General features: G+C 37.8%; 1 protein-coding gene across 1 annotated transcript in view; it reads right to left on the reverse strand.

Moving 5' to 3' along the window:
- Positions 1-26,027, reverse strand: part of STXBP4 (syntaxin binding protein 4) — a gene marked incomplete at its 3' end in the record, with an annotated part of 127,879 nt that overhangs the window by 9,828 nt on the left and 92,024 nt on the right. Inside the window, exon 15 of the mRNA XM_084237048.1 lies at positions 3,997-4,054. Within this exon, the coding sequence (XP_084093174.1) occupies positions 3,997-4,054 (58 nt within the window). The remainder of the gene's footprint in view (positions 1-3,996; positions 4,055-26,027) is intronic.

The following is a 26,027-nucleotide window of genomic DNA, read 5'->3' on the forward strand; positions in this document are numbered from 1 at the left end:
AATAGTCAGAGTTCATGACTTATTTCTTGCCTCCAAAGTACCATTCACCTGAAAAATGAACTACTCCTACTTGAAAAAGCTATTTCTGAAAGAGTTCACTTTAGGTCAGGTGGTAGGACAGGCTCTTAACATACATAAGCTCATTTATTCTAGAGAGGAACCTTAATAAGGGCTAATATTCTTTCCATTCTATAAATGTGGGAATTAAAGACCAGAGGGGTTAACTAAACAAACCCAAAGTTATTTAGCTCTTCTGGGGAGACAACAGCCTTTGAAGCCAAGTTTCTCCAAATCCAAAGCCCATGTTCTTCCTTCCTCTACACCAGATGGCCTTTCTGTAATCAAACCCACCTGCACCAGAACTTAGACACTTGACTCTCATATAAACTCCTGTAGACCCACACTCAGGGACCATTTACAAGCATCAAATTAGTTTGACAATCGGGCATCCTGTCTTCTTCAAATAAGAAACTCCTGAAGAAGAAGGCAAAGAGCTTAGAGGATTAAAAAAAAGGTGGGGTTATGAGGACAGACAAGCATGTCTGGAGCAGGGAGGAATGACAGCTGCCTCTCTAATCTGACTTATACAGTTTAATATCTCTCTGCAGAGCTCACTGTGTTATACATAAGATAAATGTGCACAATGATCTTGTTCAGTGGCTTTGGTATAAGAAGTCGGGGAAGTATGTCTTACTGCATAAGACTTTGATCTAGAATAGTTAAGCTAAAATTATCGTCAGTGTTTGCATGGGGTAACTTCAAGCAAAAAACCCATCTCACAGTAAATAACCGATTCTTCCATGAAGCCGGGTAAAGGAAGAACTGGAATGCAGTTATATTTTCTTATCTTTACTATTTGACCTTTCTAATCTCCAGAAGATAAGTTTCTTAGAACTAAGTTTCTATTCTGCTGTTTTTTAAATGGATAAAATATAGAGCTCTACCTAAATCAAGAGCTGTTTAAATAGCTTTCTTGTCACATGTAAACATATTACTTGAAAATAAGGAGATAGAAATGGTATAGCACGGGTGTATGTGTCATGTGTCTTGTGTGTGTGTGTGTGTGTGTGTGTGTGTGTGTGTAGGGATGGAAAGCATGGATCTGTGTCATGGCCCTGTAACTTTTCTATAGTGTGATCTTGATGAGCTTAGCCTCTTTTTCCACATATTTCCTCTTCCTGTCATGGCGAGACAATACCCACCATGGCCCTATGAGGAACAGGTCTATCTTATCTTTTTTCTGCTTTCCTGATAAGTCAAGATGAAGGTCAAGGAAGAGAACTGATGGGCTTCTCAAACACACCCTTGGAGATACACTTCCCACAGCTGGAGTGGACTACACAAATGCAGTGTCTCGTTGTATTCCTTCCACAGGGACTGTAGGTTAGATCTCAGTGCAGTCAAAGGGCACATCTATTGTTTCTCTCCTCTCCTCTTCTTCCCCTCCCCTCCCCCCTCCTCTCCTCTGAAGCTGTTCTCCCTTGGAATGGGAACCTAGTCAAGGTTATTGTTCCAGTCTGTTAGGGACAGTGACTTAAGTCAGCTGCGTACCAGGGACACATTCACTCTCTGGCTGGCCATCTCCTGTTCCCTTCAAAACCTTTGTAGTCAGTGATTGTGTCCTTAGTCTCCTTTGCTCAGAGGGCACTCGTCAGGCTCTGACATTCAACTTTGGACTGGGATATACTGACAGAGAGCTAAGGGTAAGCTTAGGCACAGGAGTTCTCCATAACCCCAGATTCATTAACATTTTTCAGGGGCCTTTGAATTTGGAACCCCAATTTATCAATGAATGCTAGCTTACCTTCCTTTGATTGGCTCATGGCTCATCACAAAGCCATCCTAGTAGGAGCTGAGTGAGGCCCACTTTCTGTGTTGTTAGGAGGATTAGATGAAACAATGCACAGGACAAAACACCTAACCATGCTTGGCCAGTGAGCACCAGCTAGTGTTCAAAAAGCTCATTTCCTTCCCTTGTATTGTTTCCTTATTCACACAAAGCTAATAGAAGAAAGAAACCCGAAGTAAATTTCAAAGTGGTTTATCATGTTCCTGCCACCTGTAAAGATTGAGTGATTCAAATCTCCCAAGAATGCAACATATTTAACACAGCATTAGAGCACAGTTTTCTTCCTCCAGGAGAGTTATGATTCTGAACGTGAACAGTATGGTATCGAATGTGATCTGTGAGTGGGATTCCTGAGTCCTCTGCTCCAGAAGCCCCTTGCTCCTTCACACGTTATCAACTACATTCTTGCTTTATTAATTACTTTTTGCTGGAGAGCACACAAAAAACACTTTGGAAGGATTATCCCTAGTTTTTACTTCTATATTTTCAAATATGAAGCTTCTAGATTCTCAAGTGTTTCTAATGGTTACATGATTTTTCGTGTTTTTTGTCCACAGTGATGACTTCTTCGTAATATAAATTAACGATGACTATTTTGGGGCATCTACTGTGTTCACAGTTCTGTGCTAAGTGTTTAACATTTAACAGCTCTAGGGCCTCCCCAGTGGCGCAGCGGTTGAGTGCTGGGTTGCGAAGCTGCCCACAGCCTCTGCAGCGCCAGTTTGATCCCCGGCTGCTCCCTGGCCACCGGAGGAGGGTCCCACATGGCGCGCAGACCTCTCCTGCCGCCCGCTGCTCCCCTCAGCACTGTATTTCGTCAGTCTGCCTGCTCTGCTCCCCGCTCTGACTCTGGTGAATTCTCTCACCCCCCCTGCGCTTCTGACTGCACCCAGTGCTTGTATAAATAAGTAAATAAATAAACAAAAAAAACAAAAGAGTTCTCCTTTAAAAAAAAAAATTAACAGCTCTAAAGTAGGTAATATTTCTCTTACGATAAAACTGAGATGAAGAGTAATATAAGAATCTGTATATAGTTACCTGTATAAAGTCACCTTTATACAGAACCTGTGTAAAGAATCTGAGAATCCAAAATCTGGATAAAGGTTTGGAAAATATTTGCACATTTGAGAGGACAACAGGCACCTATCTCCATTTCCATCTCCAAATGCATACCAAGTATAATTTGCTAATAAGACATATAAGAGAATCTCTGTTGGGATTCTCCTTAATGCTCTCGCAATGCATGCTATGACCTAAAAGGAGTTACCCAGAACGTGGAGGAAGTACAGCAGACTGCTTTGGCCAGAGTAACACTAACCAGTCCGACAGCTAAAAAATGAATTCCTGTTGAAGGAATTTCAAAGACAGGTCTATATCAGTGATGGTCTCATACAGTAGAGAGACTTTTGGAGTCAGAGGACTTTGATTCAATTCCGGCGTGGTAATTGAACAGCTATGGATTTTTTGGCAGCTACTAGGTTCTTATTTTCTTCATCTACAAAGTAGAGAAAATGATATGGTACATTCACCTCAAAGGGTAGTCTGAAAATCCACTGAGATAAGGTTTGTTCATATATGGCCTCATTTATCTCTTCAGTTATTTATGTCTGTCTTTCCTCATGTTATGTAAAGTCCATGACACCAGGGAACTAGTCTATATATTTCATTACTGTGTCTCCAAGACATGGATCATTGGTAGGCACATAGAAAATGCTTGAAAACATTTTCAGAATAAACAAACTGTGTACATTATAAAGCATTAAGAATGTTGGTTATTACTAGTGGTATTGTTAAGAAGTAATTTTAAGACATACTAAGTGGAGTTTTTCATTAGACATTAGCTTTTCTGAAATATTAATACTTTCGGCTGGAAGTAAATTCGGGTAGTCATCATTTAAGTTCAAATGATGATTCTGTTCCATTTTTTTTTGATGTTCCCTTTTAATTATTACTAGGATTTTTCCCCTAAATGATATCTGATATTAGCATTTAAATCACATGAAATGAAAATGGTGAGGCTTCACTTCTTGTTTCTAATTTTTGTAACCTCCAAGAGGGTGTCTTGGTTTTGCTGATTATTTTGCAACTTCCAGGTTCTCTCCAGATGTGAAGAAAATTGCTTACTTGGTTGAGATGCTTGTACTTACTTGATGAAGTACTTGATTCCATCTGCTGTGTAAGCTTCCTCCCACCCGTAAGGTAGACCTAGAGTGAAAGGAAACCAAAAATACACTTAATAAGCTGATAAAGATAACTTTATTTCCTGGACAAAAACTTCCCACATCTTTACAATTATTTAAGTGCATTTCTTGTAAAAAATAATTTTTTAGAAAGGAGGAATTAAAACAATTCAGATGTGCTTTCATAATCAGCATCTTTAGAACACAATAAATAAGTCTTGAACAGTTAACAATCTGCTTTAGTTGCATTAACCGGATTATGACTTGTCATTTACATGTGGTGAGCATTTTTGTCAGCAGGATTCAAGCAACAATTTTTGGTGCAGGAGCTGGTGGTTTCTGCCTGGAGGCTGAGGATGGACAAGATGGCTGCTGCTTGTCTATTCTAGCTCAAAGTTTCTTTAATTGGCTGCCTTTACATTCCTTCACTCAGCTCCACAGGGAATCAGTGCATGAGTGCCAGATCAGCAGGGGTTTGAAAGTGGCTTTTGGACAAGACAAAAATCCTTATGAAGTTTGAAAGTTTAGCAAAGTGATTTACAATGGATTGTGGCATTTTATTTTGTTAATTAAGAATTTTGTGCACTAAACATAAACCGCTAATTTGCTAAACTTAGCTTCCATTTCTGTAATGGGATTAAGAATAGTAGCTATAAAGAGATGCAGATTGAACTAAGCAAGCAATTATTTGGCCATATTTCTGTAAATGAGTACATGTTTGTCCTCATCATACCAAGAGGAAGGGGCCGATGTTGGGCCCGCCACATCCTCCTACATTCTGACGATGGGTAACACCCCTCTGGAACACAACAGCTTTCAGCCCTCAGCTCCCAGCATCCTGCTAAGGATTTTAATTGACCTTTCAGATAAGTCCTTTGATAATGTCTTATCATGGGTCCTTTGAAGAAAGAGACTCTCGAAAGAGATCCCATGGCTCAAATAACTTACTTCTTTGGAAAGTAACTGGGCTATAACAACAAACTTCTGACTTCCATTCCTCCAAGTCTCAGTACAAGGCAAAGTCAAGATGCAGGAACTGGAGCTATTTGAAGTAAACCTAACTTACCATTTGCTGCTTAGAAAGTATTCTGAGACTATTATAAGGATGCTGTTTCTACCATTAAAAAAAAAAGAAACACGCTTCCTTTTATATTTACTCCCAATTTTTGAACACAAATTGTATACATTGAGACTTTGGACCAAAAATTCTGTAACAGGTTCCCTTGTAGATTAACACAGATCACCTAGGGGCTTCTTTTTTTTTTTTTTTTTTTTCATGAACAAATGTTCCTATTTTAAGTGAAAAATAAGCACTTCTGGGAACTTAGCATAAGTCAATGACTGGCTTCTTAAAAGTCCCTGAAGTGACATCACATACATCTCTCTGGAGCCACCACCAGCAGATGCTTGGCCAGATAGACAGGCCAAGATAAACGGCTGCTGTGTCTCTGCTAGAGTGGTCTTTCTATTTTCTTCACACTTTCAGTGTCTTTGTTACAGATCATTTCATCCATCACTGTCAAGCCCCTCACCTACAAGGAAGAATCTGATGACTGTATAGAAAACCTTGTTTTCAAGACAAAAATGCTCAGAAATACCAGAATTTCTGATCAATAAGGCTAAGAGAGTTAAAAGCTATGTATAAAGTCTTTCTGATGTGACTAAGATTTTTCTCTAAATAACTTATTTGTGCAGTACAGTCATATCTATATATCTAAGTACTTAATTCATAGATATTTTTAATGAAAAGAAGAAAATATGTACATGTTAGTATCTTTTAGTCCACAGGATCGTTTAAAAAAAAAGAATACTGACCACATTCTCTGTGCTATCAGAATAGAACTCCTGCCCTGGTATATTATTAAACAAGAATTACAACTTCATAACAGACTAATTAAAGGTATTGATTCCTATCCATTAAACAAAAAAGGTTAGGGTTGTAAACTTAAGAGATTTATTTTAGGATAAATTCTGTTCTAGAAAAAATAAGCATTTGCTTTTAGAAGACTGAACAGTTTCTTCTTTTTCATGTAGTTTATATAATCTATAAAAAACAAACTTGGGTGCTAAATTGATAGTAACTATCTCTCAGTGAGCATTCAAGTGATTTAAAACACAATTGCTGTCTAATTACAAACTGAAATCCACATTATTTAATAAGCCAAATAGCTTAGTCTGTACAAAAAGGACACATGAGATTTTCACATGCTTATTTGATCATGTGGATTCAGTTCTTTCCATTAGTAAACTGGGCTCAGTTCCACAGGTGAATGAATTCCCAGGGGCCACAAGCCCCTTGGCGGGTGGAGAGGGCACAAAGCTCTTTGCTCTTGGTAGGGAGAATGGCACCCGAACAGGGACTTCATCTGTGACCAGCCGGCCTAAACTAGCCAGGGATGATGGATTGACCAGGGATCGCGAGCTGCTCCTCGACCCAGTGAAGGGATAGGATGTCAGCCTCAGCTGTTACAGCTCACAGACACAAGAACTTCTGCTCAAGTAGCAGAATCTTGCCTTGCAAACCTGCTCCATGACTGTTGAGTCCCTCATCAAGTTCCTGCCGCAAAGCGGCAACAAAGTTCCTTTCCCAACAGGAGAGAAAGAGGTGGTGCAGACTCATGCAGGTCCTGCAAAAGTTCAAGGATAGAGCAAGGGAATCTGGAGAAGGTCTGTGCCCTGCATGTGTACAAGATGGTGAGTGACTGCTCAAGGGGACATACACCTACAGATGTCCAGGGCCTGGCTCTGATAGGAAGTAATAGCCTGCGACTGCTGGAGGAGAAGCGAGTGACACTGAAACAGCCTGGGCACGGCTCTGACCACAGACATGAGGCAAAAATCATTTGTTCCTGAGGGAGGGACTAGAAATTGCCACACCCCTAGTTTTTTACCAGACTCCACGAAAAATGCTTTTGTCCTGGGAGGTTTGTGTGCATGGAGGTGGGGAGGAACTTGACTTCTTCAGCAAGCACTGACATAAGTCACTGCAGGGGTGAGAGCAGAAAGTCTTTCACATCCAGAATTTTGTACTGATAGAAAGCAGAGTTTTTAACTTTGGCAAGGGGAAGAGTAGGAAACTCCCTTGAGCCTGAGTAGGAGGTGGGGTTGTTTGCCACAGAGGAGAGAATGAAGGCTTGAGAAAGTCCCACCCCTGGGCCTCACATGCACAGACAGGGCCTGCCTAACCTGAGACTGGAGTAGGAGATCCAAGCACCACTCCCCTACCCTTCACTCCTCACATCCACTACTAATCCCGTGCTGAGTAAAAAGAACACTTTCTATTTCTGGGGAAAGTGAAAAAGCAGACATCAGACATTCACTATGATGCAGCTACTTAGAGCCAGCAGCCAGCTAAGGACGGGGTGGAAATACTGAAATACCCCCACAGCACTCCAGACCTCACATAAGCATAAGAGAGCAGCAGTGAGACCACTGGAGGAATCTGAAACCCATGGAGAACTCTAGAAACAAAAGTCAGCTTGCCTGCAAGTGAGAATGAATAAACAAAGCCCCACACTAATGGCCCATTTCTTGGTTTAAGTAATATTTATCTCAGCTTCTTTAGTTTTATAACTGCAAAGTCTGACCTTTAATCACAATGAGACACACAGAAAGGAAGAGATTAAAAAAAAAAAATCCATTACCAAACAAACATTGCCCAACTAAAAACCCACCAACAGTACCAGGTCCAGAGACAGATAAAATGTTTGACTATAAAATAATTGTAATAAAACATTAGAAGACCTAGTGGAATCTAGTGGATTATGGTTGTCTAAGTGTAGCAATGTTTTTTACGTGCATTTATTATACAGAAGGTGAGTGGGACTGAAGTCTAGTTAAATGGTGTGTTGGAAGGAGAGAGATTCAAATGAGTTGAGGGAATTTCAAGAGATAAGAACAATGAGGTTAAGCTGAATGAAGAGACAAACAAGTGAAGAAAACAACAGTGGGGACTGAAAGAGAAAATAGATCTTACTGAGCATTATAAGCCATGGAGTGAGCTGGAAAGGAGGGAGGTTTGATTGGGAGAGTGAGGAGTTTGAATCACCTTCTGTTGATGTCCAGATTCATGGTGGGGCAGCAGAAGAAGTAAGTTGGGGGGAAAGGGCATGGAAAAAAAAGAACAAAAAAGTTAAGGTGGTGGGTTCACATGAATGATGGCAGGAGTTGAAATGGGGAGAAAGCTGGAGAATGAGAATTCTAAGAATAAATAGAAAGACAATACCAAAAGACGATACTCTGATTTCAGACAGAACTCACACAAAGACAAATTAATTTGAAAAATACTTGCTAGCATAATTATTATAAAAACTTAAATACATTTAACTTTTAGCATCTGATATCTTGCAAGAGAAAAGAGGAAAAGGGAGGGGAAAATGGTGAGAGAGGAGGAAAAGGAAAGGGAAAGACATCTGTAATTCACAAGAAAGTTTTATAAAAAAAATATGACATGAGACTAATTAGATTATACATAACTACATAATGCTATACCAAAGGAGACCACTATTATTCATAGTAATGAGAATAACAGCTCCTTCTTTGTTGCTCATGGCTCTAGAGATAGAAAGTACTTTGCATGCTTAAGATAGGAAAAAGCTTTTAAATTATCTATAGGGGGAAATTTCCATAAGGTGTAGGTATATTTATTACAAACCTGTCAAGACAGGAAATTGTAGTCTCTATTTCACTCATGATAACACTCAACAAAAGAATAAAAGAAACTAGTGGGACACTGTGACCCTCCTTGAGTGGTGTGATGGTAAATGTTTAACAACCAGCTCTTCAAGGGAAGGAATAAAAGGCTAACCTTTGTAGCAGTTGCTGAGTTCTGTGTTGTGAATACACCTAACTTGACTGATTTCAGACTACTCATGTGATGTTACTGACTACAGAGCTGGGGAGAAATGCGCAGCAGGACACCATGATACAGTATTCCTAGATATACTAGCTGTAAATAAACTCAAGAACAAAGATAATAGTAAAATGTAGGAAGATAATTAGGAAGTGGTGAATCATAAGTATTTATTATCTTTTCTTTTAATAGTGTATTCAATTTTTCGTTTAACCATCTTAATTTTTTTTTTTTTTTTTGCCTCAAGGGGTTACCTTTTTTTTTTTTTAATGTAATTCCTACATCATTTTTCATTTTTGCACAATGTATGCATTTTCATTTTGGTTATATTCCCCACACAATTCCCACCCTCCTTATTCTGACCCTAATCTCTCTTCTCCTTCCCCTGCCCCCTCACTGTAGTGTGTCTCTGGTCTATAGTTGCTTGTTGATTTTGATTTTTACTTTATTGCAATTAGTCTTTTTCCTGGTCCCTTATTTAGGTTTTCTAAATTCCTGCTATGAGTGAGACCATCCAGTATTTTTCTTTTTCTTTCTGGCTTATTTCGCTGAACATGATCCCTTCCAGCTCCATCCATGTTGCTGCAAATTGCATGAGTTTATCTTTATTGATCGCTGAGTAATATTCCAATGATTGTTTGACAATTGGCTTTTAAGTCTTGCCAGTCCCAATCAGTATTAACCAGCTCCAACATAATCCTGTGGAACCCATCTCTTGGCTCCCTGGTCTTACCACACTGAAATTCTAAAAATCAAAAGACAGGAAGACTGTTCCGTTCCAGAGGTAGTTACATGAAACTGATACTAGTCCTTAACGATGTGGAGGATCAGTGCATGAACAATAAACTATGCATTTATCAAATGTTTACACATAGCTTTCCATGTGCCTGACTATTTTCTAGGTATTTTATAAATGTTAACTAACTGTATCTTCACAACTATTTGAAAAGGTGGTATTATTAACCTCATTTTGGAGAGAGGAAACTGAGGAGTAAAGAGGTTTAAGTAACTCACTATGGTCGTACTGCTAATAAAGGGTGTAATCACAACTGGAACCCAGCAAGTTGGTACCACCACCTATGTTTTTAATCATTCTGGCTTGTTTCCATTTTCCTAACTCCTATTTGCACTGCCTACAATCAATATTTTTAAGTGGTCAAATAATACTTTTGCCTAACTTTCTGAAGAACAGAAAAAGAAAATAAAACTCCCAACATCTCAATTTCTGCATTATTACCCAGAGAAATGTTCTTTTGAAAGAACTGAAATCATTTTTAGGCTTGAACACAAAGCAGTCTATTTTAGAAACACTTTATGTTAGACTTATGATTATACAAGTTAATTTGTAGGTCTGAACTGTAGTGCCAATTTTAAAAGAACTACTAGTTAATTTTCCTATGAAGAAAAGAATCTTATACTGGGAGATGGTTGTAACCTATAAATAACCAATAATGCAGTATTTTATATATAAAAATAATTTCTAAGGAAAATTTTTCTTTAAAAATTATATAGATTTCCTGAATTATGTTTAAATACTCCTTAAAATTAGATGTGCATAAATGTGTTAACAGACAAACATTTTTGGACCTATGACTTGATATTTTTACCACGTAGCATTTGATCCAAAAAGCACAAATGATATTTATCATGTAAGAAGATCTTATGTTTTTATATTTGTATGTCCCAAAATTATAAGTTCAAATGTTAACATAATTAGTTGTGAGTTCTTTCCAGCTAGAAGTCATTCACTGAGCATGCTAAAAGCTATACTATATTAAAGGAACAACATTGTAAAAACATACCCAGAGATTGTTTGATGGTTCATAGTTCTCTTTATTTTAGTGTCACTACTTTTGGGCAAATAAGGATTTCAATTTTACAAATCTAAGTGAAATTTGAGCCCAATTTTGTTTTACAGTAAAGCATCTGTTGGATGTCTACTATATGTCAAGTGCTAAAAGTTGGACTGCTTTAAGACTTGGTCATTCAATTTCTTGGTTTAAATGTTATTTAAATTCTGATGACTCAGAATGCTATATTCCTAGGCTGGGTTTCTTTCCTGAATACTACTAAACTGGTCAATTTAGCTGCACACTCGCCCCTCCATTTTACTTAAAGTTGCCATCTTTTTTTTTTTTTTTAAAGATTTACTTATTTACACAAGAACTGGGGTATAGGTCAGAGGTGCGTGAGTGGGGAACAGAACAGGCCGATGGACTGAAAACACTGCTGAGGGGAGCAGTAGGCGAGACAGGAGAGGTCTGTCGTGCCATGTGGGTATCACCCTGGCCTGTGGGGAATCAAACCAGTGCTTCAGAGTCTGTGGACAGCTTCACAGCGCTGCACTCAACCCGCTGTGCCAACGGGGCAGTGCCCACTACTCATCTGACTCTGCCCTGGACCTGGCCTCTCACAGTTCTCCCCATCAAGTGAGCAGCAGCTCTCTGCTTCCTTGCTCAGATGTGGAGCCCATCCTTGACCCTTCTCATTCTTTTACATCCCACATCCAATTTAGCAGCAAGTCTGGATGCTTTGTCTTCAAATTAGATGGAGAATTTGGCTACTATTTGTAACTGCTGTCTTTTTAAAACTGCCCATCCCCTACCTGGATTATTCCAGTACTCCTACACTGATAGCTCCATTTCTGCATTTATTTCCATCTCTACAGCCTACTCTTCAACTAACAGCCAGAGTAATTTAAAAAAAAAAGTTCAAATCATGTTCCTTTTAATTCATAGTCTCTCTGGTCCCCAACTTCTCCAAATTTAGCTTCTAACTCTCCTTTTGTTGAACGTGCTTTGGTCATACTGGCCTCCTCATCATTTCTTTCTTTTTTTTTTTTAAGATTTATTTATTTATTAATGCATACAAGAACTGGGGTACAGGCCAGAGGTGTGGAGGGTGAAAGGATTTGCCAGACACAGAGTGGGGAGCTGAGCAGGCAGATTGACTGAAATACACTGTTGAGGGCAGCAGCAGGTGAGACAGGAGAGGTCTGCTATGTCCTGTGGGTTAGCTCTCTGGCCAGGGATTGAACCTGTGCTGCAGTGGCTGCCGATAGCTTCATAGTGCTGAGACTTTACCCCTTGCACCACCAGGGAGGCCCCACTGTTCCATTTTTAAAGCATAGGTTATTTGTAATTCTGTCTCCCCAATCCTGGCTGAGAAGCAGTTGTGTTAGAGAGTTTTTGGAACCAATTTTCTCGAACATAACATGTATGCCCAGTATACCCCGACCTCAGAGCCTTTGCACTGGGAGTTCCTCTGCCCAGAAAGCTGCTGCCTCTGTGCTGTTCACTTCTTCACTTCCTTCAGGTGACTAACACTGCTCAGGTGTTAGATGGTCAGTAATGCCTTCTTTGTCACATAGAAATAACAAGCTTCCTTCCTCTCTAACCTCTGACATGAATTATCCCCTTCAACCTGCTTTTCTTTTGTCTCCTTCCTAGGATGCAAATGCCATTAGGAGGTACAGTTCATTCACTGTTACACTGGGAATACTTTTGTGTCACACAGTAAGTTCTTAATTGTTATTTGCTGAACTAAAGAATCAATATTTACTACAGTAAATATCTGTGGTAACACAAACACCTACTATTGAATCAGATGTAAAACTTGGGAGCAGAGTTCCTTAGAATAAGATGTTGAAAGGCTCTTAAATTAACAAGAGTATTGAAAATGCAGTTCCAAAAGGATACACTGAAATATCTGAATCATTTCTCATGAGCTGATATTCTTCTTTATGGGTTAAAGACACAATGTGTGTGGGGGATTACACAGATAAACAGATTTCTTTAAAGAAAGCTTTTACTGCAATAATAAAGACGTTGAAAGGTCAGTGGCTGTTGAACATAAATTAATGGGCCTATTAGCAGGAAAATAAATGAATTGCCCCTTCTCTTCAGAGAAAAACTATTTAGTGGTTAGAGATGGTAAAGCTGCTATTAAGTATTAAGCTGGATTTCCACTGGCTAAGAGCAACAGCAGTGGTGGGTAGTCCAAAAAGCATACTACCATTTGCCTGCAACTAACAGGTTGTCTGAGAGTAACATTTAGTTATGGGATTAAAAATTTTTCACCAGTAACTCCAAAACACGGTTTTGTGTTTCATTCAGTGGTAAGGAAGATAAAGTGATAAATAGAAGAAAAGCGGGAAGAAAGAGAAGCAAGACAGCAAGGGAATGAGAGGCCAAAGATTTTTTAAAAAGCTTACTGCTCTTAACTGAAGTGGCTATGAAATCTTACGGTTGTGTGTATAAGTATAGAAAATGGGAGAGAGAGAGAATGCACAGGAGGGACTGCAGCAGGTTAAACTCAGGCAGGGAAAGTGGGTTTTAAGGGAGTGAACTCGACTCTCCATCTCTCAATCTGATGTGGAATCTCACTCAAGCTTTTCCTGGTACTGCTGGTCAACAAACATCTCCTTCAGACTTGCCCAGCATGGTAACCTTGTGAACATTCTCAGCTGTGTCTCTGGTTTCCTTACTTGCCTAGACCCTGGATCTGCCAGAAACTTCCTGTTTCCTACTCACATTTAGGGAGTGCTTACTACCCAACACCTGGTAGAATTGGGGCCAGATTCAGAACAACACTGCATTGGGCCCTCAAGTAGAAATGTGTCTTCCCATGAAGGCTGATGGTTCAGTGAATCCTGCACATATTTGAAATTTTACTGTTGTTACAAGGTCTTTATACTCACCAGGGAAACTTTCTTACAAATATTTGTACAACTGTTATTTGTGGATTTTGACAACAGGGTAGTGGAGGACCAACAGACACACAATTTTAGAAACCCTGTCGCAGACCAGATGAGATGAAGTCAAGGTCACTGATGGTTCCTACCTTGCAGATAAATAATGTGACTCTAAAATCACTAGTCCATAATCATATAGCATTTTACTGCTAGCATTTGCTTGTTTTTCAAGTTTGTTTATCTGGAAATATCTTAAGGATCTTGTATGACTTTGAGGTCAAATTGGAAAAAATAATAGAAACATAACTTGCTTCAGATATTTTCCTTTAAGAAGATTTGTTTAAGTTTTTGTTAAATGCATTAAAAAAGATTTAAAGAAAGTAATAACACCTCAGTAGAGCAAGTAAAATTTTCAAATAATAGTTTTCATACAGATATTCAATATATATTCAATATTGATTATAGAGTTAGGAACTCAAATAAAAGTGATTTGAACTTTGCTTTTTGTCCTCTGTAAAGATCTCCTCTGTACAGAGTAGTAGTTCTCAGTCTGTTGATTATCATTTGAAATAAAAATAAAAACAAAATTTCAACTATGGTAGGGTATGCAAGACACTTTCAAAATACAGATCCACAGAAAGACATGTACTTGAATGTTCACAGCAGCGTTAATTATTACAACCCCCAACTGAAAACAATTCAAAAATTTGGACATTGATGACTGAATTAATAAATTATGGACTACCAAATAATGGAATGCTGCTCCAATGCAATGTTGACTCAATTGATAGACACAAAATCATGGATGAATCTCAAAAGCACTATACTAAGTGGAAGATGTTCATACTTAAAGCCTAGTTATATAAAATTTTAGAAAAGGCAAAACTATAATGGCAAAGGGCACATCAGTTACTGCATGGGACCTATGGGCCTGCAGGGGCATGATTACACATGACAAAGTTTTGGAGTCATGGAGATGTTCTAGAATGTGACTATGGTAGTGCTGCACAACTGTATACCTTGACAAAGCTCACTGAATTATACACTGACATTTCAGTGCATACAAATTAGTTTTAACTAATTTCAAGGATCTGATTTAATGCACTATCAAGAGGCTGCAGGTGGTTGTCTTTTTAATGTTTTGTCCTGGGTTTATAATTGGGTTTTGTCAGAAGCCTCCTCAGCCATACTGTTAAGTGGAACTCAAAGATTCATAGAATTTTGAGTTGAAAGAGTTCTTAGAAGTCATCTATTCAATTATCTGATGTTACAAATTGGAGACTGACATCAAAATTGGTTAGAAAGCTTTGTCATAGAGTCAATCGGGGAAAAACAATAATGTAACTTCGAATCTAATGAGCATCACCTCTGGTACTCTGCAGCAGTGCTAAAAAAAAAAAAGGCTAACTCTGTGCAGCGTGTAAAATATCATACATACTTAATATCTCAATGTATCTCAAATGTAAACATTGTATTAACTCAATTATTCATTACTGCCTGCTTACCAGTTTCCTGATTTTATGAACTGAATGCTTGTGTCCCCAGTAAATTCATATGTTCAAGTCCTAACCACAAGATAGATGTTTGACTACTGGGGCATTTAATAAAGTAATTTTGGTTAAATGAAGTCATAATGGTGGGACTCACGATTATTAACCTTAGAAGAAGAGACACCAGATTGCCAACAGGCGCATGAAAAAATGCTCATCATCACTTATTCATAAGGGAAATGCAAAGCAAAACCACAATGAGATACCACCTCAAACCAATGGCTCATATTACTTAGACCAGAAACAAATGTTAAAAGTGTGGCAAGAAAGGAAGCCTTGTATACTGTTAGGAATGTAGACTGGTCCAGCCCCTATTAAATAGTATAGAGGTTTCTCAAAATATTAATAATAATTTTTAATTAATTGTAACAACATTGCCCTATGATCCAGAAATTCCACTTCTTGGTATCTATACAAAGAATGTGAGGCCACTAATTTGAAGGGACAGATGCACTCCTATGTTCATTGCAGCACTATTTGCAAAAGCCAAATTAGGGGAAAACTTAGTTGCCCAACTACAGATGAAGAGAATAAAAAGATGTGGCATATGTACACAATGGAAAACTACTCTCAGTGATAAAAAAAAAGATGAATGCTTTAATTTGTGACCACTTGAATGGAACTAGAGGAAGAGGCTAAGCAAAATAAGTCAGAAAGTGAAAGACAAATACCGGGTGATTTCACTCACATGTGGAATATAGAAAAATAAAGCAAAGGAACAGACAAAACCAAGCCCAAACCAACCCTAGGAATCTGACTGCAGAATTGAATCTACCAGATGAGAAGGTTGAAGTATGAAGAAGGTTGAATGGAGTATGTTGGTGGACTATGGGGCAGGTGTGGTGTGGTAACACATCTGAAGAGGTATGAACATATACCTCTGAATCATAAGCAGTGTTGCGTAACAATGTTACCTCAATAAAAATATAATAGAAAAGTATTTTTAGAATTCAACTTATGTCCTTAAATTACCTGAATTAAAAAAATATTAAAAAATAAATTTAGTCATACCCAAAATAAAGTAAACATAAAATGTTTCAACTACTTTCATAGAGAGTAGCCCATGCTCCATCATTCATCTCAGCATTTGTACAGGCTATTAACTCTGCTTACAATTATTTTTTCCTTTCTTCTCTACCTTGTAAATTGCTCATCAATCCACAACCAGCTTAAATGGTACTTCATCTGCACTTCCTCCCCCAATTTCTTTGGCAGAGATCATCATCTCTCCTTTACGGTACTTCCGTGGTTTGTATCAGTTTCCATTACAGCACTCATCACTCTTCCACGTAAAATATGAGTTTCTTGAGAGCCATGGCCATGTTTTATTTATCTTTATATCACCTTCTGGTAAACAGGTTAGTCTTTGCTGCACAATGCATGTTGAGTATTCACATCTCAAGAAGACCTCTCTTCAGATTTTTTAAAAGCGATATTGCTGGAAGAGATTTAGCAAAATGTGGTATATTAATTAGGAATGCTTTTAGGTGAAAGTGACAGGCAACTCAATTAGCTGGGCAAACAACCAAGAGTTTATTTTTAAGGAGCTTGGAGATTGCTCAACGATAACAAGGTCCCAAGGTCTCTTTCACTCCAGCATCTTTAGTGCATAGATGGTTCATCTTCACACTTCTCTCTTGAGGCAGGAAGGCCTCTAAAACTTCAGGCATCATATCCATATTTGAAGGCAGGATGAAAGGAAAAACAGGTGGTTACCGCTCCATCTGTCCTTACTTGTTAAGTGAAAGTTTCCCCAGAAGTTCCAGAGTACACTTTTCTCCATATCTCATTGGCCAGAACTGGGTTGTGTGGCTACCCTCCAGATGCAGGAGGCAGAGAAAACAACTATATGCCTTTACAGTTTCCAGTGGGACAGACTGGGTTGGGCAAAACAGAAAATGCCATAGATGACAAAAAGCACAATGACAGACAACAGGAGAGTGGATTAAGGTTAATTACTAGGTTTGTCAGCATGAATTTGCCTCTGAGAACTTGGGTGCCCTAGAGTATCTGTGCAAATGGGTACGTAGTTAATAATTCATGTTGAGATATTTCCTCAAGAATGGTTGCTTAAATAATAAGATATGATTCAATCTTGCAGCTCATAGTTCTTTCAGTGCTTTTAAGTTATGACGCTTTTTTTTCATCTCCCATTCATCCTAACTTCCCTTGGGCTCCTTTGCTGCCATTTAAAATTTCTCAGAGTCAATCTTAAATGTTTTCATTTTTTATGCTTTCCTGATTTTAAAATAATCTTCTTAGCTAGAAGCACTTTTGTACCAATTTGCCTGATCATTTTACTCTCCTCCTCCCATAGACTGCTAGCTTGGGAGTGTACTTAGTCTTTCTCAAACTAGGTCCCCCCAAAATTATTTTCTGAATTAAAAATTTAATTCATCTTCTTTCATTTGCTTAGGAAGACATTGTGGTAGAAGGAAATGAAAGACTAGTGTATAAAAATGGACACTACATACCTATTGCAATGTTGTAAAAACAGAACAACAAAAAAGGTTTCCATTTTTTTAATATTTTATTTTATATAATTCTTACGTCATCTTTCATCTTTGCACAATGTATGCATTTTCATTTTGGTTATATTCCCCATACAATTGCACCACCCCGTCCGCTATTTTGACTCTAAAAAAAAAAAAAAGGTTTCCATTCTGGGTTCAAAATGTTCAAGTGCTGGAGAACAGTACCTCCTCTGAGTGAAGCAGCTCTGAAGGCATGGCACTTGCAAAGCAGGGTTCCTTATGGGAAATTTATAATGAGGCACTCCTTCCTCTAGAAAACAGTTCTGGCCCAGAATATCCACCTGGGTTAACAGCAGGGGCTGTAGTTTAGTCCCCACATACTCCTGTGACCTTTGCACAAAATGTTAAAGCTGCAGCATTTATAGAAAAGGAGTTTTAGTAGGTCCTTTTTTGCCCAATATAACTGGAAGTTTGTTTGATTTCTCCAGCTCTGTAGTGATGGGGAAATCTAGGACTTCAGATTTTTTGGCTAGGTCTAACTGTCCAAGGTTCTTGCTCAAAATTGACCCAAATTGTTTCTATCTGATGATCTAAAGACTTAACTTTTGATGCAGTATATAATCTTCATCTCAACTGTACATGTCTCTGGCAGGAAAGTGCCTCCTAATTAACACACAAGTAATAGAATATATATAATTTTATATATAGGAAATGTAAACATTCTATTTAGTTCAGACATCTATCTCTGTGTGCCTGCCAAAATTTAAACTTTAAAATCCAATAAGTAAAATACTCTAGGAACTGAATTTAGAAAGCATGCAAATCTTGAACTTCATTTCTATTCCCCCCCTCAATGGACTGTAACTTTCTATTATACTATATTTTATGATTTACCACCACATTTTGCCCACTGCAAACTGACAACTACATATGGAATTTAACTTTGAAAATATAACTGTTAATTAAAATCAAATGTTTGTGGCTAAACAGATAGAACAATGAAAACTGATATTTAAAAGGTAGCCATATAAAAATTATTTTTCACAAGTCTACTAGTATCCTGGGAAATTAATTATGAAGAGAATTTTCACCACTAAGGGAAAATCTTCTCATTTATAGTATTTTCTGTTTTGAGAAGCATGCTTTAGTACCCTCACCTATGATTGTGTGTTAAGAAAAAAAGTGAGATTATAATGTTGGTTTGATTTGATTAGTAATCAAATATATTCTTAAAAGTTATCAGTGTCTTTAAAGCAAAGAAATATAAAAGCTAGGTATAGAATACAATATGCACATGCTTAGACAACATTGCTTGTTTGAGGTAAATATCAAAATTGTGAAAGAAAAGACTACTTATTCTGCAATATTCTATTTATTCCAAGGTAATTTATTAAAACATTTTGGTAATGAACATAAGTTGAGTTAGTTAACCTGTATTGCCTACAGTAAAAAAAAAAAAATCAGTTAAGGTTTTGAGGCTGTATTTTGATTTTGTAATTTATACATATATATCCATATATAATAATTTTAATTTTATATTTAATGTATGTAATTTTAAATAAAACCATGTAAATATACATATTTGCTTGCTAATCCATGTTAGGTCAAAGTTTTTTCTTTGTTGATTCGTTCTCTGATTAGGGATCTGTATTGTTCTTGTAGAAACAATACTCAAAATGCATCAGCTATCATTTCCAGTTTCAGTTTCTTTAAAGTGGATTGAAAATGAGGAAAATAATTAAGAACAGAATCCTTCCAGACTTTCATAATTATAAATTTTATAATCTATAGATGACTCCCTCACATTGAATCAACAATACTGTTAGTTCACTTTTATCAAAATCTCTCTAAAGCATTCAATTCAGTTTTATGTTTATGTTTTTCTTTTTTTTTTTTTAAAGATTTATTCATTTATTTATACAAGCACCGGGTACAGTCAGAAGCGCGAGAGGGTGAGAGAATTCACCAGAGCCAGAGCAGGGAGCAGAGCAGGCAGAAGAACCGAAGTACACTGCTGAGGGGAGCAGCGGGCGGCAGGAGAGGTCTGCACACCATGTGGGACCCTCCTCCGGTGGCCGGGGAGCAGCCAGGGATCGAACCGGCGCTGCAGAGGCTGCGGGCAGCCTCGCAACCCAGCGCTCAACCGCTGTGCCACCGGGGAGGCCCAAGCATTCAATTCAGTTTTAGTGAAAACCTTTTCTTTCCATCGAGTTAGAAATTATGTAATTCAGGTATATACAAAATACCTGGCATAATCATTTTGGAGTGAGTTGGTTATTTTGGTTAATTAAAAAAGTCTACTTTTCTGAGAAATTGGTTCTTAATTTTAAAAAAAATACATACAACACACACATATATGGAATTAATCACTGGAATCATTTATACTTTATTGAGGGTAATTTTTGAAAAAAACACACACACACATCTTACTACTTATCTGTTCAAAAGCATAAACTTTTACAATTCAGTTTTCTTGGCTTCCACAACACTATGCTTGCCTCATTTCTTATCTTTCTAACCAATCTTTTCAAGTCCAGTTTCTTCTTTTTCCAGACCTCTAAACATTCCTTGGATTTGTGTTGTATTCCCTTCTTTTCTCTCCTTATATTCCTATCTGAGACAACCTCATACCTTTCATTCAAATGCTGATGATTCTCATATTTGATCAACCACTCCTTTCTTGTGACTCCTGACTAGTATAAACAAATCAATAGCATCTCTTCTTAAACGTTTAATAGGCAATTATATTGAATTTTTTCAAAATCAAGTTTTGATTTATTTCTCAAAAGCTAATCCTCCCTGAACTCTTAATTCAGGAAATGGATCTATTCTAGACTCCCTTCATTCTTTGGAGTAGGCAGCTCTTTGCCTCAGACTGGAATGTTCTCCCTTCAGCTCATTTGATTATTGGCGCTTATTCATCTTTCAAGTCTCAACTTAAATCTTACTATTCAGACACCATCCTTGTCCAGCCTCCATTTCTATCAGAGCAACATATTCGCTATAGGGCCTCCCCAGTGGCTCAGCAGGTTGAGCTCAGCACTGTGAAGCTGACCACAGCCTCTGCAGCGTGGGTTCGATTCCCGGCCAGCTAGGGAGATACCCACATGGTGCGGCAGACCTCTCCTGTCTCCTGCTGCTCCCTTCAGCAGTGCTTTCAGTCCGTCTGCCTGTTGTGCCCCCCACTCTGTGTCTGGTGAATCCTCTCACCCTCCCGTGCCTCTGGCCTGTACCCCAGCTCATGTATCAATAAAATAAATCTTTAAAAAAAAAACATACTCGCTATAGTCACAGCACTTGCTCAGTTTGAAGTTACATACTTACTGGTTTTCCTCTTTCATCTCTAACATGGACCTAGTCAAATGCCTGACATAGAGTGGGTCCTCAAAAATTATAGGTGACTCAACAAATAACAGCTTTTTCTTTAGAAGTATTTATAAGATACAATCGAACATTTAAACCAGGCCTAATTACTCCCCACCAAGTATATGATAAGGCCATGTCTGTTTTATGTCCCTGCTCAATACATAGTGTTTGACCCACAGTAGGTGCTCAATTACTATCTATTGAAGGGAGGAAAATAAGAAAAGAGAGTAAAAGTGATGTCATGACTAAGAAGTAGACCCTAAAGGATAGTGCTTTACAGTAATATTTTAAGCCATGGTAACAATCCAAACACAAGCTAAAAACAGTCAGTCATTCAAATTGTTTTGCCCACATAATGTAGACATCTTTACTTTTGGAAAGAGCTAGATGAGTCAGCCTTTCACTCATAATACAGTTGTTTAATGTTATTTACATGCAGCTGAAACATCATTTTATTTTCTGATTATTCATGCAGCCAATTGGATATATCCGTGTTTCTGTAAGACATGTAATCCTCAAATGAGGTGTTCTCAAGGCCAGAATATTGGGAAGCCATGGCCATGTGAGGCATGTTTAGTGAAATAACCTGGCATTTGCTAACGGTAACAATTCCTAATAATTCCTAACAGTAAGAGCATAATGGGTGCCTAAGATCTTTCCTCACCATCAAAATCTGAATGGGCTACAAAGAGAAAATTTCACAATCAGTCCTTTTTACCCTAAAGGCTGAGCCAAGAGGAAAGGATCTTGACTGAAGTCTGCCATATCACTTGACATATGACATAATTGGATAGCTGTTTGCTTTCCTGAGTGTAAATACTAATTTTAAAAAAAGGTGAGATTATAATAATAGATTGCAATAACAGGAAGATTCTTTGAAGAGAATAGATCAAAAAGTGTTTGTTTAGTATAATATCAAATTAGAGTCACAGTTTCTGCCTACCAAGAATTCCAAGATTACATCAGACGCAGAAATAAGAAAAATTTTTGTGTATATATTATTAAAAAAAAACTTAGCAGGGCATCTTTAAATATTTACCTCCTGAGAAATTTGCCTCTAGAAAGATTCTTAATTATACTGAGCTTATTAGCTCATCTGCATTATTATAGCACTATGTACTTGTTTCTCATTAGTAAAAGGTTTTGAACAAAACTTTATAGAGATAGCGTCTCCATATAGCTGACTCATATTTTATTACTGGTAGGTGTGCAGAGAGGGAATACACTGGTTTTGTACAGGAAATACTATAGAGATTTGAAATCTAGGTCACATAATATAGCACTGCTATAACAGAGGAGCATAAAAGCCTGCTGTTCTTTTTTTTTGCCTTCCATTCAAATAAGAAAATCATGTTTAAACAAAAGTTAACAATTAACTGCTTCATAATTACATTTGGTTAACTTACATGACAATTAGTTACAGCCATGCTTATCTTATTTGATCTCTTTGGTCTTAACATGCTACCTTCCTATTCAAGGAAGTCTATACTCAGTGTACTGACAGCAACCACCAGACAGAAAGCCAGATAATAAAATTTGTGCTTCTGTGAAATCTTTTATCTGCAAATCTCAAAACTATTTTAAATACCAATTAAATTTCTGTTGCATCATTAGGCAGTAGAGTTAAGATGAGGAAATGTGTTACATGGCAAGTCAACAAATACACAGAAAAGAGGGCCTGCTTGCTCTCCTGGGCAAACCAACAGATTTGCTTCCTTGCATGGTTTTCTGAATGTGATACATATGGGTGTGCTGTAACTTAGACATGAATGGCCTTTTGAAATAGGTTGGCAGTATAATATTTAAGCTACATTCTCAAATGCAAATATATTCCACAGCAATGTTTTGAGTACACCCATGAGGTCTTTGAGAAGTGGTAATATCTCCTCAGAGTATTAAAAAAAAAAGTTCATGGATATGTATGTCACATTAAATTTTTTAGTTTTGAGACATAAGAAAGTAGTTCAGATGTTTTAGTCTAAATACAAATAATCAAGAAGGGCATTATTTCCAAGAGATTGACTTAGGTGTTGGACTAGCATGACCTAGGTAGGAGACCTAACCTAAACTAAACTAACCTAACCTAAAACTAAACTAACCCAAACTGAACCAAAATCAACCCCTCATTAACAATTTAGAAAAGAACTGAAGGAGCCTTCCTCTGTCATTTCCTACCATGGGAAACCATACCCCCAATTTTCTGTTAGTCAAAAAAATTCAAATGATGAAGCTTTTATGACTAATCTTAGATAAATCAAGTTTCATGAATAAATAAAAGTAGCACAAGTTAATTGACTTAGGAATCTGTAAAAAAATAAAATCTAGCATATGATTCATTTCTTATTAGTCAAATTTAGTTTAGATTTGACTCATAATTTGTAAATTCAAAAAATAATCCTAGGTGCTGGAAGATGACATGTCTACATCCTAACAAATATTCCCATTTCTTAGATCTGCTTCTCTTGGCAATTGCTTTAGTCTGAGTTTCAGATTCACTTACTAGCAGATATCTGCTGCAGAATTACTACTGTAAACTGGGATTAGGCTAGAGATTTAAATATTTAGTAAACAGTTTATTTTAAAATAATTGTGTCATTGCATTTCTTTAAAGAGAAAACAATGATTTCATTCCACAGAATAAAAAAGAGGGGTGTGGATAAAAATTCAGAAAGTACATGAACAAAACTTGTACTTCTCCATGGAAAGAGGTACATAATTAGTCACTTTTTTTTTAAGATTTATTTTATTTATTTATGCATACAAGAGCTGGGGTGCAGGCCAGAGGTGTGTGTGTAGGGGTGGGGGTGTGTGTGTGAGAGGATCATTAGTCACTCTTTAAAAGAAAACTTCCAGATAAATGAGTGGAGGTAAGAGGACACATAAATGGAGCCTTCTTAGTCAACTACTAACTAGTGCAAACACAGAATTATGAAACTGACATCTCTACTGGATTAAGAACAATCATCAGGGCCTCCCTGGTGGCGGAGGCGATTAAGCGCTGCACTGTGAAGCTGTTTGCAGCCTCTGCAGCATAGGTTCCATCCTGGCCAGCCAGCAAGAATCACACAAGGCACGGCAGACCTTTCCCCTCAGCAGTGTGTTTTGTCAGTCTGCCTGTTCTGCCCCCCGCTCTATCTCTGGTGAATTCTCTCACCCTTCCGTGCATCTGGCCTGTACTCCAGCACTTGTATAAATAAAAAATAAATCTTTAAAAAAAAAAAAGAACAATCAAGCTTTTTGTTGTTCAAATCCCTAGGAAGTCATATTACATACTGATAAGTTTTTCTTATCTTTGAATTAGAAAAAAGAACAAGATGATTTAAGAACTATGTTTAAGGTATTGCATTTTTAAAAAGAGCCAATGTGTTTCCTAAGGAAGTCTTTGAAGGTTGATTTACTGCAAGGTACTTAGAGAAACTCCTGCAGCAGTCTGTTTCCTTAAGTTAAAGTCAATTCACCATCTCCTCAAGCAACAGAACAATATTTTGCTGTTGGTAAAAATTCTCCAACCCTCCTTCTCCAACCCCAAAGCACAGCAATACATTCCACACAACCTTGTCAGCTCCTTATCAATAAAGACAGATCCACCTTCAGATAACAACCCACATTACAATACTAGCACACAGAGAAAAGATGTTTGCAATAAAGGCTAAGATTGACAAAAACCTGCTCACATACAAAGGATATTATAGATACTTCAACTTTTTTTTTTTTTTTCTGAGTCCCAAAGCCTGAGAGTAATTGAAAGGCTCTCAGAACACTCAAAATCTAGGTTGGTTCTAGGAAAAATGAGAACTATAGTGACTATACCCAGAGGACCCGTTGAAATCAATGGGGAGAACGACGGGTTAGTTTTCTTTTCCATCATGAAGCCAAGAAAGAGTGTTGTCTCTTCTATGGCATGTCCAGCCTTGATACTATTTGACCAAGTATTTTAACTAAAAGTCTAATAAAGCCATTTTTTTTTTTTTTTTTGTATAGAGGCATGCTTTATTTATTTGTTTGCTGGTCTGTTTGTTTGTTTTGTTTATACATGCACTGGGTACAGTCAGAAGCGCGGGAGGGTGAGAGAATTCACCAGAGCCAGAGCGGGGAGCAGAGCAGGCAGAAGGACCGAAGTACACTGCTGAGGGGAGCAGCGGGCGGCAGGAGAGGTCTGCGCGCCATGTGGGACCCTCCTCCGGTGGCCGGGGAGCAGCCGGGGATCGAACCGGCGCCGCAGAGGCCGCGGGCAGCTTCGCAACCCAGCGCTCAACCGCTGCGCCACCGGGGAGGCCCTAATAAAGCCATTTTTCTTAATCTCTTTCTTCTTTAAGGATGTTTAAATAAATGCTAATCCTTTCCTGAAATAAAAGAAGAAACTGTTTTCTTTTGGGTTCTCTATTACTTTAATAGTTCACATTTAGCCTAGTCTTAGAAACATTTCTGTCACAATTATCTGCATAAAGCACACAGTGGTGATGGGGTGCCCACAGGGACATATTACCGTTAACAGCCCATCCAGTCATCTGATTATCATTGTATGGTTAATGGCTTTTCAGGATAATAACTTGGATACAGACAATAAGATGCTTTAATTAGTTTATTATCCTTTTTTTATTTCAGAACAGATATAGGCCATATTTGACTTTAATGTGAAGGCAGAGTGCAATGCAACTTTAAGGCCATTATAGGTTAAGTATAATCCTCAACTGGGTCCCTTGGTTTCTCCTCTCAGCTCAGTTTCCAATAGAGGAAGGTTGCTACCAATTTAAATTACATTTTTAAACGAAATTTGCGTATCAAAGCAAATGACAAAAGTACAGACCATGAAAATGACAGACAAATGACAAAAAGGATGAGAAGTCATCCAAACGAGTGCCAGCGGAGGGGGAACAGAACAAGGAAGACTGGAAAGGTGGAAAGGATATGGGATCAACTCTGTTTTATATGCCAGATATTAGGACAAATAAGCTTATCAGAGAATTGCTTGTTTCTACACTTTAGAGATGAGGAGCCGAAGGCACAGAAAAGTTATGAATCTATTAAGATCTTGCCTGCTCATGAGAGGCAGAAGTGTCATT

The sequence above is a fragment of the Talpa europaea genome (assembly GCF_964194135.1).
Source record: "Talpa europaea genome assembly, chromosome: 7".
NCBI classification, from domain to species: Eukaryota; Metazoa; Chordata; class Mammalia; order Eulipotyphla; family Talpidae; genus Talpa; species Talpa europaea.